This window comes from Calliopsis andreniformis, chromosome 6 (assembly GCF_051401765.1).
Source record: "Calliopsis andreniformis isolate RMS-2024a chromosome 6, iyCalAndr_principal, whole genome shotgun sequence".
Taxonomy (NCBI): domain Eukaryota; kingdom Metazoa; phylum Arthropoda; class Insecta; order Hymenoptera; family Andrenidae; genus Calliopsis; species Calliopsis andreniformis.
Genome location: NC_135067.1, coordinates 7672376 through 7689591, shown reverse-complemented (window position 1 = coordinate 7689591; position 17216 = coordinate 7672376). Strand labels below are relative to the sequence as shown.

At 35.8% G+C, this 17216-nt stretch overlaps 1 protein-coding gene across 2 annotated transcripts in view; it reads right to left on the bottom strand.

The window, feature by feature from the left end:
* Positions 1-17216, bottom strand: part of Alpha-man-iib (alpha-Mannosidase class II b) — a 141104-nt gene that overhangs the window by 103153 nt on the left and 20735 nt on the right. For both annotated transcript variants that reach the window (XM_076379503.1, XM_076379502.1), the window contains exons 2-3: positions 12484-13002; positions 5386-5847 (exon numbers count right to left, since the gene is read on the bottom strand). In XM_076379503.1, the coding sequence (XP_076235618.1) occupies positions 5386-5673 (288 nt within the window). In that variant the 5' untranslated portion in view covers positions 5674-5847; positions 12484-13002. The remainder of the gene's footprint in view (positions 1-5385; positions 5848-12483; positions 13003-17216) is intronic.

Below are 17216 nucleotides of genomic sequence, written 5' to 3'. Positions count from 1 at the left end.
AAAAGAGTGTTTTGAACAAAAAATAACACTGCAGTGGCACGTGTTAGAACAGTTTTTAATTCTTATCACGTTTCTCACATTTGTTACCTAGACCCTTATTTACGGTAGTACATGTCTCGTAAATTATTGACCAAATATGCTAAAAGAATGTTATTGACGTAATTAATAATTTGTTGATGCAGAAATTTACCGAAATGAGAACTTTAAATTAAATTTAATCAATTGTCAATACAATGAATAATATAGCAAAATAAACATCACAGACACTCATATATCCAATAAATAAATAATGTTAATTACGTAGGATAATGAATTGATACAAGATGAGAGCTTCAAGTTATGCTTATACTGAAGAAAAAGCGAACAATATTCTGTCGATTCTTGTGTAAAAAATAAGACAAACACGGGACACTTTTGTAGCACAGGTCCTAGACACAAAGACATAGTTTCTTAAGCCTCGTTCAGATTAGTCAAGTTACTTGAATCTAAGCCACTTGGGTCCAAGTCGTTTGATGTCAAGTCTGTGTTCACATAAGTCAAGGTACTTGAGTTCAAGTAATCTGAATTCAAATGTAATTTGAACTCATTTCAATTCATTCAAATGTAATTTGAATTCATGGCGTTGGAAGAGGTGGTGCATGCTGATCATTTGGTTATGTATTTTCCAAAGGAGACATGCACTTTCGACAGCTTCCTTGACGTTCACACGTTTGTTGATTTACTTAAAATTTACCCTGTACGATTAATGTATACTTCAAGGCAAGAAAAAGTTGAAAGGACGTCAACTTCACATAAAGCTTGACAGAATATTCCAAGTCAAGTAACATAACATGTTCACATTGTTCAAATTTCCCCAAATCACTTGAATTCAACTAACTTGACTAATGTGAAGGTGCCTAGACAAAATAGAAACATAAAGAGACTTTCAAGTCAAGTAAAATAACTAATTCACATTGTTCAAGTAGCTTCAAATCACTCACATTCAAGCTGTTGGAATCCCAGTAACTTGACTAATCTGAACAAGGCTTTAGTTACGCGTTATAAGCAACAAGAGGCGACAAAATGTTCTTCATCGTTGTCTCAGTGTACAGATAACTCAAGATTCGCGCCACCAACAATGCTCCTACTTGTTGTATCCTAATAAACGTGTTTCATTTAGGTGAACTGCAAAAAGTAGATTTTATCGATGAAAGAACGCGTAATTTGTTCAACCGTGCGTTTCGAGTGCACGTAATCGACACCGCATCGAGATACCGCTGCCGCTCAATCGCGCGTGTAAAGTGCACTCTACTTCGCAGACTTGTCGAAATCGTTTTACCGTGAACGTTATACAGATATGAACATATTAATTAAAGCGGGGTCAATTTGATCCCCGCGCAATCTTCAGCGGACCGATAATTCAATTCGTCACAGAATATCCAACAAGGCACGCGTGTTCAGCGTTTCTGTATCTCGAGCACTGTCGAAAAGTCGCGTTCTAGGATAACAAAATCGATGAATGAGCAACACTCAGCGTTTTTCGCGTAACGATTGATTAATCGCCCCTGAATTTCGTTAAATGAACTTTGACGTTTGAGCAGGAACTGCTTCACTTATTTTTTCAGGAAAATCGTGACGATTCTCGTGGTATTAATTACGTAATGAGAGATTCATTCATTCTAATTGCATGAAACTATTCATTTTACAGATACTATTGGAGCGTTTGAAATAACTCATCAAAATGGAGAGTGAATTTCTAAAGTGATAGGAATTTGTTTGAAAGTACTGAAATGTTGATAGTTAATAAAATTTTGAAAAAGTATTGTATGCTGTAATCACACACCATTCGTATGAAAAATTGAAAAATGGGAATGTTAAATAGTGTATACACCACATGTAAGAATTTTCAATATAAACTGAACACGTGTTTTTCTATATATAGTTATATACAGAATTAAGTAAAGTATCAGCATTAAAATTTAGAATAAAATTTCCTGAGAGTTCCAACTTTTATAACCACAGTAAGTGCAAAAACTATTTTAATGCTACTAGATTAGGTACATGGCTAAAAGTTTGAAAGAACTTCAACTTAGAAATTTAAGTGCCTTCATCCTGTTTTCTTGTTTTGGAATGATCATTTCGAATTCGAGAACGTTCGCGACTGTTCGATCGTAGAACCACCTTCTAACAATTGACTCTAATTGTATCTCAACTAAGACTTCCGGTTCATTTGAGAATTAACTGAAATTATGTGCTTAATCGTTTCATTCGTCGGACTAATTTGCTCTAGTAAAAGGCTGATTTTACTATTAAAGAAAATTAATTAGAGAATAAGAAAAAGTGAATCTTTAGCTTCAAAAAAAAAAAAAAAGATTCAGATTCCACGAAAACGAACCACTGCTTGCAAATTCAGAATTTTAAGATAGCTTGGTTAAACGATCATCAATTGAAACCATTTGCTATGATTTACACAAGACTTATTAAAACTTTAAAATTCTTTCAAACTTTTATACTTATAATTCAAGCGTACTGAAGTCATAAAATTAGCGCCCAGAATAAACTTTAAAGTTTAAAATTTTTCAATTTTTTCTTCTTAGTCGTACTAATGAGTTACTGTATTTTTCCAATAAAAATGAACTTGAAATACGTCAATATTTAAGTTATTTTTTTAAAACAATTATTTAACTGATCAAATTTGCTGTACTTTCTTTTACTTAACTGCAGTAAATTCCTTTATAGGTGTACAAACAGTAAAAAAAATACAAATAGAAATATGGACTGTTGTGTAATAAGCAATGTTGAAGCAAACTTAAAATTAAATTGGAAATGTGTCAAAAATCGTTAGTATCACTGTTATAAAAATCGGATAGGAAGTAGGTATAGGAATTTTCAGAGAAACTTTAGCAAACTAGAAAATCTCGTTCCAAATACAAACTTCTGTAATTTAGCTAAAAGAAGCTATAAGGAGATACTTTAAGATCCTTTCTCAAGGATCAAAAACGAGTTCCTAGTAGTCCTATCTTCCCGAGTTTTCAAACATAACTATCAGTTCACCTTAAAATAGAATCCTTTCTACTTTTAATTAGAACAATTTCTTCATATCAAATAAGTTTCATCATGAGTTTTAAAATGAGTCAATGAGAAGATTATTTATAAATTTTATTTTTGTAAAATTGATCATTCATATTATAATACAAGGGATGTACACTATTTTCATTTGAAAAACGACAGGACTTTTTTAGTATAATAAGAGTACCTTAATCCAAAACTCAATATTTGATCATGATTTAATGTATGATGAAACTAGCTTACAAACCTGTGATTCAGATTTTTAATTTCGTATTAAATTAAATGATCAAGGACCGACTGTATTTACTACTTTTTCGCGTAATTACCTACACTATGAATTTCTGTAATCAATGATGTATTTCTCATGAAATCATCTGATAAGTACATCTCTGCGTCCTTTTTTATCCCTGCGTCTGCAATCTTGCTTTTACTGTCGCAATCTACAAACTGAGTCCATGCAGTTTCTTCTCATGTTTTACTATGTCAAAAAATCCCCAAAAATTCGTAAACACTCTTTCAAATTTCTATAATATCAACCAGTAGCTTTAATGCCGTATGTTGCTTTGATTTTTGTACACAAAGCAGGAGAAACTTGAAATATAAAAACAATCTGAGTCGTGAACAACCCAGGTTGTAGATAGTAGATTAATTTATTCTATTTGAAAAATAAATCGAACGCGAAACAAGACATCCAGTTGATGGGAAAAACGATTTACCCTCGTTGAAAGTTGCTCGTTCATCGATCGGCCAAAACGCGAAGCTCGCGTGCGTTGTCCGCGAGCAATCGCAATTAAAACGAATTACAACTGGCCGGAGGTCGGCCGTTTAATTGAGTCACCACTGCGAACCGCTGTCTCCGCGATTTCGTTCAACCTCAAAATTATTAATTCCACGGATCGGGAGATTTCTCGACTTTCCGAGGGCAAATTCCAACCGACTGCTAAATTATTTTCCATTCAGCAACGCAAGGGGAAAACGAAAAATCCCTTATCGGAAGAGACCCATTAAATCGAAGTCTATAAACTTCCCAAGGAATCAACGTGGGCAAAGTTCACTGGCTAATGACGTGGTAGTTTCGAAACGACCAGACTTTGCGTGGCTGTCTTCGAACACGCTCGCGTGCACCTTCTTCCCGAACATAAATAATCGCATCGATTATGCACGAGAATCTGGCTGTCGCGATAAATACGCCCTGTCAAGCTTTCAACGCAATTTTTATCGCGCTACGATGGATCTGGCTCCTTTGAAACTGAATTCACAAGCGCCTCAACTCGAGGACGAGTTTATATCGAAGAGGAATCTAAGGGGCTGGGAAACTTGTCTCTAACTTCTATTGTTGAAACTGAATACTTGGGACTACGTCTCCCAAATCAACGAGTTCTCCTAAACCCGAACTGTGTACAGGGTTATCGACCCACCTTACCGCCCAAGGGTTAGAATCACTTGCTAATTCTCACCGAAGTTGTACTGTATGACGAAGTATATATTCCTGATTTGAAATTAGTATCTTTGAAGTTTCAGCAACAAGTACTGCGTTCCAGTTGTTTTAGTATAATGGGATATGTTAATGCAATTTTGTTATTGTTAGTTAAATTACGTGTTTAACAAGGTAACTTTTGTTTCTTTTCATTTAGAAAATGATTTGAAACTTTTAATTGAATAGCTGAGTTGAGGAACGGTACAAGTCCAAAATTAGCTTTTCAAATAATCTCAAAATTATATCTGAATCCCAAATTCAAAGTGGATTAAGTCGCACAGAAAATAAGTAAACTTCGAAATGGCTAATTTTTGGCTTCTACTGTTTTTCAAGTCACAAAAATCAAAGTCAAACCAGGGGTAAGAGGTATTTTCAATGCTTGTGCAATGATATAAAAGCTCTTTGGTTAGCTCGCGAAGACTCGAGCCGAGAATTCACAGTAAGAACTTCGTGAGACCACTACAATTTAGTCGCCTCTTTGACACATATCGGCATCATAAAAGACTCTAAATGTAGTAACAAAAGCGAACATTTAAATTAGGTTCTATGGCAATACGAACTCTATCATCCACAAAGGCTCGAGTTAATCAATTCGCTTCAAAAGCTAGGTTTCCAACCGTTATCAAACATCAAGATATTTATATTCAACAATTCCAACCAAATACTAATGCATATAATTGCATTCTCTTCTATTTCAAAGACAGTAAACTGCATATCTAAAGCCCCTGCAATGCAGATCACATTGCACCCTCATGTAAATACAATTATAAACCACAGCATGTCTACAAGTGTGTAGCTACCTAAACCTGTAAAGGTTCAGAATGCTCAATACTGAAAAAAGGTATGCAAACTGTACTCACTTGGAAGTCGAACTTCTCGAACTCCTGCTGCGTATCTATGTCCACATTCCTGGGTACGATGATGGGACAGGTGTCGAGGGAGACCTTCGAGTCAGGGGACTCGATGTAGTCCGGGGTGATCGAGGTTGGTCCATGATCATACCTCAATTCGTCGTTCAGGATTGCCGCGGAGGGCCCCGTGGCGGGTGCCTGTGCCTGGCTGACATAGTAGAGGCACAGCAGAAGCGTCAAGAGGACGACGCAGACGACGAACACGCGGCTGGAGCCGCGGCGTAGGATCTTGTACATGATCCGAGAGCGAAATTCGATCCTTCGCGAGCGTTTCCCGACAGGGATTCACCTGGAGCACCAGCCAACGTTGCGACCGCTGAATCTCGAGTCGATGATCACTGTCGACGATCGCTCCCCGACTCGGCCGCTGTCGTCCGTGGACTTCATGGGACACGTCGGCGTTCGTACGATCTGCAATTTCGACGAGTGTTTGAGGAGATAGTTTATATCTGGACGTTTATTATCTACTCTACTCGCTCCTTTGCTGCAAGTATGACAGCACTAAAAAATTATGATTTTCAGGGAAATGGGGGAAGTTCGTCATTTAAGCAGTAACATGCAAAGTGGACGTACTTTAAAGTTTTAAACCCTCCCTTTCTTTACAGAGAAAAGAGTACAAATTTGGTATAAAGTATAACTTTTTTCTAATATTTATTAGTTAGACTGTTATCGTTATAAATGAGTGCACTTTTTCTGAATTAGGAGTAATGAGGTAAATGTAATAGTTGAAGTTGCTAGGAAAGATGTTGCTATAACTGTTTCAAAAATTCTTTAGTAAAATAATACAAGAAATTATATTAACAAAAGTATCTAGTTTTTATGAAAATCGTATTCAGAATTTCATAGGTAGATACATTAATATACCTCAGAGAGGTACCAATTTGCTTCATAGTGAGATGATCAAATACTGAATTGATATGCTTTGACTTGTGCTTTTGTTTACATAAAATCATATTTTCTCAAATTTGCACTTGTTACTCATAAAGAGAAAGATCCCAATCATGCTCTGGCATATTTATTATAACTTAATTACATCCTACAGAAATGACAAAAATAAATAACGCGTCTTCAATTTCTCTTATATCCTCTGTAATAACGAAAGAAACCACGATTTAGAATAAATTACAATAAAACTTTATTCTAAGTAAACATAGTTTTCGATGCCCTCAAATGTCATAAATAATGGATTCACTTCTACCCTCTCACCCAACACGAAACTCACGATTCTTTCAGAAAACACAAAACGTCCAAGAAGACAGCAAAGCTCGAACACGAAAAACCGAAAGGGAGGAACGCTATCTGGAGGTAAGCTCACGCCACCGATTTATCGAGCCTCTGACGATGGCTTATCATTGGCCCGAATATCGAACGAAACCCGTCGCAGCGATGAAAGAGAAGGACGATCAGCAGGAAACGACGGGACAGAGGGGGAAAGTAAATAGGCTCCGGTATGAATTACGAGGATACACGGAACATGGGTTGATTAAACGTCCGCGAAAATTATGACTGACCGTTTCGACGCGATATTGCGATCCCGTCGAATCGATACTCGTCACCGAGCCTCGAAACCGACCGCCGATCGCTCGAGGGATCCGCTGGAAATTACCTCGAGAACGCCTCGCAATTCGCGAAAGTGGCCGAGATACGAGCCAGCGGATAAATCCTCCCTCCTCCGGTAAGATAGCTTCCTTTTTCAAACGGATATACGTCGCGGGGAGTATTGAATCGTGGAGCAGAAATAAAAGAGGCACCGAGGTCCCGCTCAGACCCGAGTTGATCTAATTTATTTAGACTCTAATGCGCCCGCTTTCTTCCTGTTTTCTTTATCGTACGGGAAACTCGAATTACGTGGCCTCCAGAATGATTTTTAAAGAAAATAATGGAGCTTTGCGAAATTTCAACGGAGAGATGCCGACAGGAATCATCTGCACTGATTAGAATAGTGAGAATGGAGGAAGGAAAAAACTGGGAACTTCAAGAAAAGATCTGTACCTGAGAGTCGGACTATTCCAAGTTCTTTTTTGTTGAAGAACAAATGCGATTACTCATTTCTTAGCAGAGTATTCGAAGTAGTTTACACTATTAAATTTCTTTCATTTATAACGTAACTAAATACCTGTTATTCTAATAAAATAAAGAAAAACAGTAAGATTCTGTAAAATGCTCAATTTTGAAGAAATGGACTTGGGTTAGTTTGGCTCTCAGGTACAGAAATAGTATTGTTTTAGATTTTTGTGTTCTGTTAGTAATACACGAGCTGAGTCATGTGTCACTTTTTGAGTATATGTAATTCTGATTTGGTAGAAATAAATAGACTGTAAAAATGATAAAAAGCAAAATATATGATTTTCTAAAATAAGATTACTTTTGAACCGCTCTGAATATGACTGTAACCAAAGAAATAACTACTTGAAAATATATCGAGTTACAACTTGTAATAAATTGTTCAAGAATTCTGAAGTACGTAGTACTCAATGTAAGAAGTACATGTAAACATTCTAAATTATTTTCATTACAGGAAGTTCGACGACAAGTGCCGCAAATTCTAAAAGATATTCTAAAAGATATTCTTGATCCTTTGTAACTGTTGGGTATCAACCTATCAACTAGCTAACAAAAGACTACTTTTTTTAGCCTCAGAGACTGAAGATTTGAGCTCTCACGTTTTATATCAGAACAAATTTTCTTTAAAATAAAGATAAATAGCAATAATTTGAAATAATACTTAAATTCGTTATATTTAATCGTATTTTTGTAGTAAAATAGAATAAGGTTTGAGTGAATTTTCTGAAATAAATACCGATTTACTTAAAATACTAGCAATATAATATAAATAGTTTAAAATGAGGAAAGAGATATCTCACTACATACTTATTCCAAAACAAGAACAGTAATCATTTAAACAGTTCCAGTTCATAATACAAATTTACTTACAGTATAGAATATTTTGTTCTTTTTTTAATTCAGATAGTAAAATGGCTATCTCTAAAAATATTTCTTGGGGTAAAATAAATCAATTTTATTTCAAAAACAAATAAACTGATATCGTATAGTACTATTTAAAATATACCTATACATGTTATAATAGAACGAAAACCAAGAATGATAAAATTGCATTTGGGGGTTTCATTCCATAATTATTACAAAAACGTCTAAAATCCATTTAAAATACGTCTGTCTTGGGACTTATTCTGCTGCTGACGTGCACCAGTTAGGCTAGACACACCGAAATCAGTAGAATAAATCTCTGATCAGACACATTTCAAGCGTATTTTAGGTACTTTCTTAATAATTAAATAAGTCGAAAACGAACTCTCAAACAGAATTTCATGCACCTTCATTTTAATTACATTTTCGCACATAGAATCTCTCCTAAAAATTACTAACACCTATCGTCGAACACCTTCTATAGATCTCTTTAACATCACATGTGTGTATAGAATATTATCGATACCTAATACAAATATTATTGCGCACAGAATTGTAAGAGTGTCATTACTAATCTCATCAAAGACACAAAAGATCGACACTTAGAAATAATCCTTAATAACTGTATAAACATATATTATGCTCATCACTAGTCTTTTACCTTCCCAAACAGAATCTATCGAAACAAGGGTATCGAAATGTCTAAATAATCACGAATAAAAATTCCTATAAAAGAAAAATACTAAAACATAGTAAACGTATTATATCCACAAAATATTAAAATTTAAAACTCTTCGTGATTAAACTTTCCGTGCAAAAAGTTCCTGAAAGACGTCCCTTTCTTCCACTCGCTAATGAGAATACACCTTTAAAAAATAAATGTAGCTGGAACAGCTGAGAACAACAATTTGCCGCAATCCAATTCCAACGAGAGCGATAAATACGACCCCGTGAACCAGAGACACGGTTCCCCAGAAACCTTCTGTCCCGATGTAAGGTCGGCTCGCACGCGATAATCGATCGTACCTGTCACCGCGACCTCGCGTTCACCAGGGAACGACTGCCTATTATGTCCTTGGCAATTTCTGTCTCAATTTTGTGAAACGTATATATGTACGTGCTCTGCGTTCATTGGGCCATTATTTTGCTAGATTTGAGAGAAATGGTAGGCTGGGGTGCGAGGGTGAAAGAGGAATATATAAAAACTCTGAAACGCAACACACTGTAGAAATTAATGGGAAATTGTCAAATAATGAACGTTATTAAACAGACTGGAAACAGGTCATACGAAGCTTTCACATTCCTGCTTGATTACTAAAACAAATCCCCCAATTTGCGATATACGTTATTATCAGATAACCAGTAAATACATCCTCTTCAATTGTGTTAAATATTCCAAGTGTCATTCGAAATTTCACGTTAAAACAATTTCTAACGAGAATTTTAATGATTATTGCTAAATTATTAGAAGTATTGTTCTGTTTAAGAGATTCAGGGATCTTATTTTGATGTTCATTTGTATCTAGTAAAATCTTATTTTTAGAGATTAATGAAATGAAAAAAACTTTTGTCGTTAATTATCACTTAGGTGCAGTTGATGTTATATTAGTATTCATAACAAAAATGTGGGTCAAAGAGTTCCATTTATTTACTATTCGTTTTATTGTCTCTTAATTTGTGAAAACTGATTAATGTATACTAACTAATACCTGTTTCTACTATATTTTTTAGACTGTCATCTTTATTGTAATTATACCAACAGATACTGCTATGTGTGTAAGAAATCTATAGTATTTTTCGAATTAGTTTATGACAGATTTTTCCATATAAGGTGCATTTCATGTTAACATTCAGAAAACTGGACAAAAATGAAATGTAAAAGTTATAAATGAAAAATATATCACAGTAATTTTTATAATTAACTAAATTCTGAAAACATGTAAATCAATTCGATATTAAGCTATTATATTTCGTCGATAGTACGTGGTTGAATAATATTATCAATGTTAAACTGTTGCAACACGTTTGCAAAATTATTCCTGCTACATTTTCGATTGAAAGGTATTATTTATATTTAATCATTTTGTAGTACTCATGAACATTAATACGTCATAAACGATTAAGCGTTAAGAACCGAATAAAATTCATTTGCAATTACATGCAAGTATTAAGCGTTAAAGCTGTATTTGCATCCCATTGAATTTAATTAGTACGAGTTCCTAATGAGATTTGTTAGGACCTAAAAGCACTGTGAATTTAATGGAACGTGTAACTTGTAATTATTAATTAGTCACTGTGGTAGATATGATAGGGCCACTTGTAAATATGTATAGTTTATGATATAGTGCATAGTAATAAAAGCTCACATACTGAAATTAATTAAACATCATTATTCCTGGTACTGAATAGTTTAGCAGATATTAAATATTAATAAACGCTACAGCCGCAGCTGAAGGTTGAGCCAAGTGCTTGCTTAGCAGTACAAAAGAAATTTAAATTTCCCTAAAGTGCTTTTCAGCCATAGCACATTTACTGATTATAGATACATGATTTTGTACTAGTAACAAGTTTATAGAGAACAGAAAATACGTAACGGTAGTTTGTATGGTAATAACTCATTCGTGTCTTATCAGATGTGGAAGCTAGGGAAAACGAGAGAGTAATTTCAAGAAATAAGGGTAACAGCGACGAGTTTATAGCACGGAAATACTGTATGTATCTTTCATTATCATTTTTATTGTTACACGAATGTCATATTACTTTTTCCAGCTACTGAATTTAATTGTTTATAAAATTGTAACTATAGTATCTCTAGACTCAATTTCTGAGCAAGTCACGTCAATCAGCATTACTACTTGCAAGAACTGGAAAAATATACTGTCAAGATTCAAAATCTAATAAATTGCTACATAGCGATATACATTAATTTCGGTTTTCATCATCCCCTTAATCGTCATACAGAAGCTAAAATAATATATAACAATAGTAAACGTTGTAAAGCTTCGAATATGGTCAAAGTGATTGACCATATTATACTGTTGGTCCGCAAATGAACACACATTCGCGTAGAATCTCATTAACATTGTTTCAGATCGTCCTTGCATTATTACTTTCATCGCCTTTCTGTGTAGTTAGGCAGTATAGCATTAGTCAAGTTACTGGAATTCATGCAGCTTGAATACAAATGATTTGGGCCAATTTGACCAATGTGAACGTATTATATTACTTGACCTGAAACATTCTTTCAAATTTCGAATGAAGTTGACCTCCTTTTAACTTTTCCTTGCCTTAAAATACACATTAATTAATGTATACCATGATGTGTACTGTACCATACAGAGCAAATTTCAAATAAATCGACAAACATATGAACGTTAAGGAATCTGTCAAAAGTGCATGTCTCCTTTGGAAAATACATAACCAAATAACCAACATGGATCACCTCTTTCGACGCCATTTTGTATTATTTTTGCATGAGAGATTCAAGTTACATTTGAATTCAAGTAACTTGATTTGTGTGAACACAAGCTTCACATCAGGCTACTTCAATTAAAGTGACTTACCTAATCAGAACAATTCACTGACGCTATCGAATATTCGTAAATAATAAAAGTAAATTTTTCGTCGACAGGATTGACTTCAGAAGCTACATTACCTAGCCATTTTGATTCCTGTCAGTGAGTACTATAAGCCCTTAAAGACATCAACCCCTTCTTTAACACTCTGTATTACATATAAATTTTTCGTCGAAAGGATTGACTTCAGAAGCTACATTACCTAGCCATTTTAATTCCTCTCAGTGAGTACTATAACCCTTAAAGACATCAACCCTTTCTTTAACACCCTGTATTACATATAAATTTTTCGTCGAAAGGATTGACTTCAGAAGCTACATTACCTAGCCATTTTGATTCCTCTCAGTGAGTACTATAACCCTTAAAGACGTCAACCCTTTCTTTAACACCCTGTATTACATATAAATTTTTCGTCGAAAGGATTGACTTCAGAACCTACATTACCTAGCCATTTTGATTCCTCTCAGTGAGTACTATAAGCCCTTAGAGACGTCAACCCTTTCTTTAACACCCTGTACTACACATATTTAGAAAAGAACATTACCTCGAAAAATACTGCTGTTGAACGTCGTCTGCTCCTCGGTCCGAAAATCGATCGGCAGACGCGTTAGTCTTCGATTTAGATTGTCCTTCCCAAGAGGGTTAGGGTGCAGCGGCCGTGGTATACAAAAATAGGGGCTGGAGCCGAGGGGGGCGGTGAGATTGACCGATTCAAGCGGCGCCTGTGTGCAACCCTTTTGTCCGTGGACGAGACGTGTTGAGGCTGCTTTATCGCGATTCGCTCGATATGCTCGGCGAGGCCGCTGGGAAGGTTGGAAACGCGAGAACAGGGCCTCCTCTTCCAGCGCGGAGAAACGAGCACCGCCAAGCCATCCAGGGAAAACTCGCCCGACGCGTGCACCTTCTTCGCGGCTTAATTCGATTTACGTTGCTGCTCCAGCCGCGCCGCTGTCCCGTTTCATCAATTTCCACCAGATTTCTCCCCGACTAGGCCCACGCCACGATCCCTCGACTCGCGCGCTCCAGGTGGCCCCTGATTTGTGAGTTTCGAGAGGGGTGATCTCTGGAAAGAAAAGAACAGATTCTTTAGCGAAGTTTGGTTTAAGTCGTTTGGAGATTGAAATATAATCTCTTTTGTTCTTGTTTTGTGTTTGTTTCTATTTTTACCATTATCAAGCTGAAGTGTCTAGAATCATTCAATTCACGTTTCACCACGTTATGTTACTCGAAAATAAATATTGAAATATGAATACCTATTCTTATAAGCATTTATAAAATTGTATCTATTATAAGCATCTATTATATATTAAAATTATAAGCATAATATTATAATACATTCTACTTTACCAAGTAGAAGATCTGAAGTCACTTCGTTCCGAAGCCTTCTATATCTCAGAAAAAACAGACCTCTCAGACAAAAATATAAACAACTGAAGCTCCAAAGCTATAAAAACCGAAACCAAGTTAAAACACGTAAAATGAAACAAAATAAACGATCGAGAAGAAACTGGTAAAAGAAGTTGCACATGCGTAGAACCGCTCACGAGACTATAGTTTGAGCATCTCTTATAGATTGTTCCTTCGCTACATTTCTGCTTTATAAAACTATCTCTTTAACTGCACTTCTCAAGGTAACAAATACAGTGAAAGACGTTATAAATTGTTATAACTCAGAAACACCCTTTATGTTCAAAAGTAATTGAAAAGTTTCATAAATTGAATCACATAAAGCACGGGAAATGAGAAAAATTCGAAAGTACGAAGAAAAGAACGGTGGAAAACGAGCCATGAGCGAGAAGTAGCGGAACGATAGAAAACGAAGGAAGAAAAAAGAGTTTTCGAGGCAATCGAATAGTTTTAATCTTTGATGGTTTTTTGAACGGGTGTAAAACAGCTTCGAAAGAGAACCCAGGAGTCTCGTTGGAGTCGTGACGTGTAATGCGAGTGGATTTCCCTTTTCTTCCTCTCGATGCTTTTTTATTGCCCACGATCCATTTTCGCCATCTCCGCGTTCCCTTTTCGTTACTTAGGCCCAGGAGTCCTTTTAATCGTGAATATCGTTCAACGCTTCCGTTGTCTCGAGGGCGGCGCGCGCGACTTTTAAATCGCCCTTTCTCGACGCGAGGAACGTGCAGCGAATCGCAAGCGCGTTTATTCAAATTAAACAGGAAAATTCGAACGATCTGAGCCGAGGAATGTATGAATCTTAAGCTCGTGCTTCATGCAAGCGGCCTAATTCGTTTTTTAGATGGATCGAGTGCCACTCACGTTGCTTACACTAGAGGAACGCATAGAGTACATATCGTGATCCTTTAAAGAGAACGCAGCTTTTGCTATTACATTTGAATTCCATTCATCTCTATACGTACATATTGAATCGTCAGTCAATTGAAATAACGACAGAAATTTAGAATTGAAAAGCTGAAAGCTTGTAAGCTGAAGAACAGTACAAGTCCAGAAACTACATTTTGAGATATTTGATCATCTAGGTTAGAAATACAGTGTGATCATAAAATTAATCAAACAGTAAAATGAATATGTTTGGCAAGACAAAAATCTACAATGTAGTTAAAGATTTTTATCAAGAAGTTGCAAGTACCGAATTCAATAGAAAGAATCAATGTGTATTTCAAAGCAAGGAAAAAATTAAAGAACCTTAACTTCACCTGAAGCTAGAAAGGACATTTCAATTCGACTAAAATCACACGTTCACATTGGACAAATTACAAGCAACTTGAATTCAAGTAACTTGACTAATCCGAACAAGGCTGTAAGGCTTCAATTTTTGCAGGACCACGATTTGACTTTACTATCTGTTTATATTAAACAGCACTTCCACTCGATGTCTAAATTAATCACGCTGCATTTCTGGACCCACAATAATTCCAGAGCCAGAGTATACAATTATTAAAGCCACTTGTTTTCTATGTCACTTAATACACTTTGCCTCTGGGGTCTAAATATACCTTCAAGATTATCTAAAAATGTTTCATTTTGGACTTGCAACGTTCTTCAACTGGTTGACTCAATTAGAAGCTGCGTTCTCTTTGAACCAATAAGAAAGCGACAAATTAGAGTAAAGTAATAAAAGAAGTATCCGATCTCGCAACGAGCCGATTGTCCCTTCACAATGCGCGCGTACTTTTTCGTGGGAAATTGGAAAACCTAGGGACAGCTTGGGAAAGCGGATAGAACGCCAATTATCGTATGCTAATACACGTCGAGCGGATCGGCTTATCGTGAGCAAAGAAAATCACGTACGAACCGGAACGATTCGCTCGTAATGCCAACAATCACAAACCGGAAGGGGGATGGCAGAGGAGGCCATATAACCGTGGAAAATGTCCGTATTGCTGTTCGATTTATCGTGACGGTGGTTTTATCGAACAATACCAATTACTCATATGTTAATAACGCTTCGAATATCGATAGCCCCTTTCCATCATTTCGGCCAAGTCCGTGAACAACGTTTGAATTTTCAAATTATGTATGATCGAGACTCGTTGCTTTAAACGGCAATTTTAATTCAATTATCATTTGCATTATTATCCACTATCGATGTGGATTCGTTCACATTAAAATACTTGAGCAAATGATATGACCAGAGGGATGAGATTAAAAGAGAATTATCATAATTTCGAAAAGGAATCGAAGTTCAAACAAAACAGCGAGAGTTTCTTGCGTTTCCTAATCTCTGTAGATAGTACGATAGGAGACCTGCATTTTCAACCAGTCTTTCTGCGAGCGAAGGAGAAGAATGAGGATCCTTGGCCTGAAATTTTCCTTGTACCGATTTATGTGGAATTTTGTAGATGACAGACACACACGGTTATGCAGAATCCGTGGAAAAGCAGAAGGAAAACGAGGCTGTCTCTCGTTGGAAAACCGATGCTCGCGGTTGTCTGACCACAACCGAACATCGCACTAGCTAAATTGCCAGGACAAGCGATGGTCGTGATAAACCGTCACAGGAAAACTATTTTCGTCGACGCTTCGTAGCCTGTTTTCGTCACCTACGTATCTACAAGTATCGATTCTCACTTAGCGCATTCGTTAAAACGTGTTGTAACTGAGGATTTGTTGTAAATAGTGTAATCATAGACGATGGAAAAAGTAATGATTACTCTGGCAGCTTTATGAGTCACGTTTGTTCTATTACCAATCTTTTAAGCGTAACATGTTGCATATTATTTCATTATTTTTTCTTGAAACTGTTCTCACGTTCTTTCACTTACTCTTTCAGCTTAGAGCTTTCAACATCTCGATTTTTTTCAAGCCTTTAATATTAGGAGAATAGTTAAAAGAAAAATGTCATTCAAATTCAAAATTCTAAATGTTATACTGATGGTTATCTTCTTTATTTTATTATTAAAAAAAAATCCTAAAATTAAGCTTTATGTAGGTGCCTAGATCGGAAGCTTTTTAACACTAAGCATGTAAAATAATTTTAAGCTGCTCTATTTCTAACAATGTTCGTTGTAAATTTTTAGTATCGTCATTCTTAGTTAAATTAACATTATTCAGCATTATGCAGATGAAGCTGCCTTGCATATCCTATGTGCTAATAATGTGGGATCTCTTGCTGATGTACGAAAAGCGAGGACTTATTTTCCTCCTTAAATAAACGAGTTTAAGAAATTGTTTTGCTTTAGACAAAGAATTATATTGGAATGGAAAATGATTGTCATTCAAAAATGGTACAGTTAAATAATAAAATTGTCAAGTTAGAGGACACAAGTGGTTTTACACTCTTCGTGCTCCACTTTGTCTTAAACATTCTTAAGGTTTCAGCTATAGCGCGTTTGCAGCGGAGACTCGTCAATGTATATACCTAGGTATTTTCTGATAGTTTTACACACGTTGCTGTAACGGAAACGTAGAAGAATAATAAATACCTATACCTATATAATAGCAGTCAACGTCAAGGACAACACGTGTGTTTCTGAATACACGCTACTTTTTACGCCATGTATCAGGTGTGTAAGTTAATTCCATGCCTTCAAATTCAATCGTTTCTACTACTTTAAACGTAAATGTATTTTAAATGCAAATAACAAATCTCTGGCTTTTGGCTAGATTTAGGAAATGCCACCCCTATTTATATAGTTTTACAGTGGCCAACGAATATACTCACGAAAGATCATCAAATTCACATGCTCCAATCCTGAAGCTATATTACTTGTTGCATTCAAATCGGGTAAACTAGACAACCGTTAAATTGAAAGAAAATGTTACAACAGTAGGTTTCATAATTTTCACAATTTTATATTACTCATA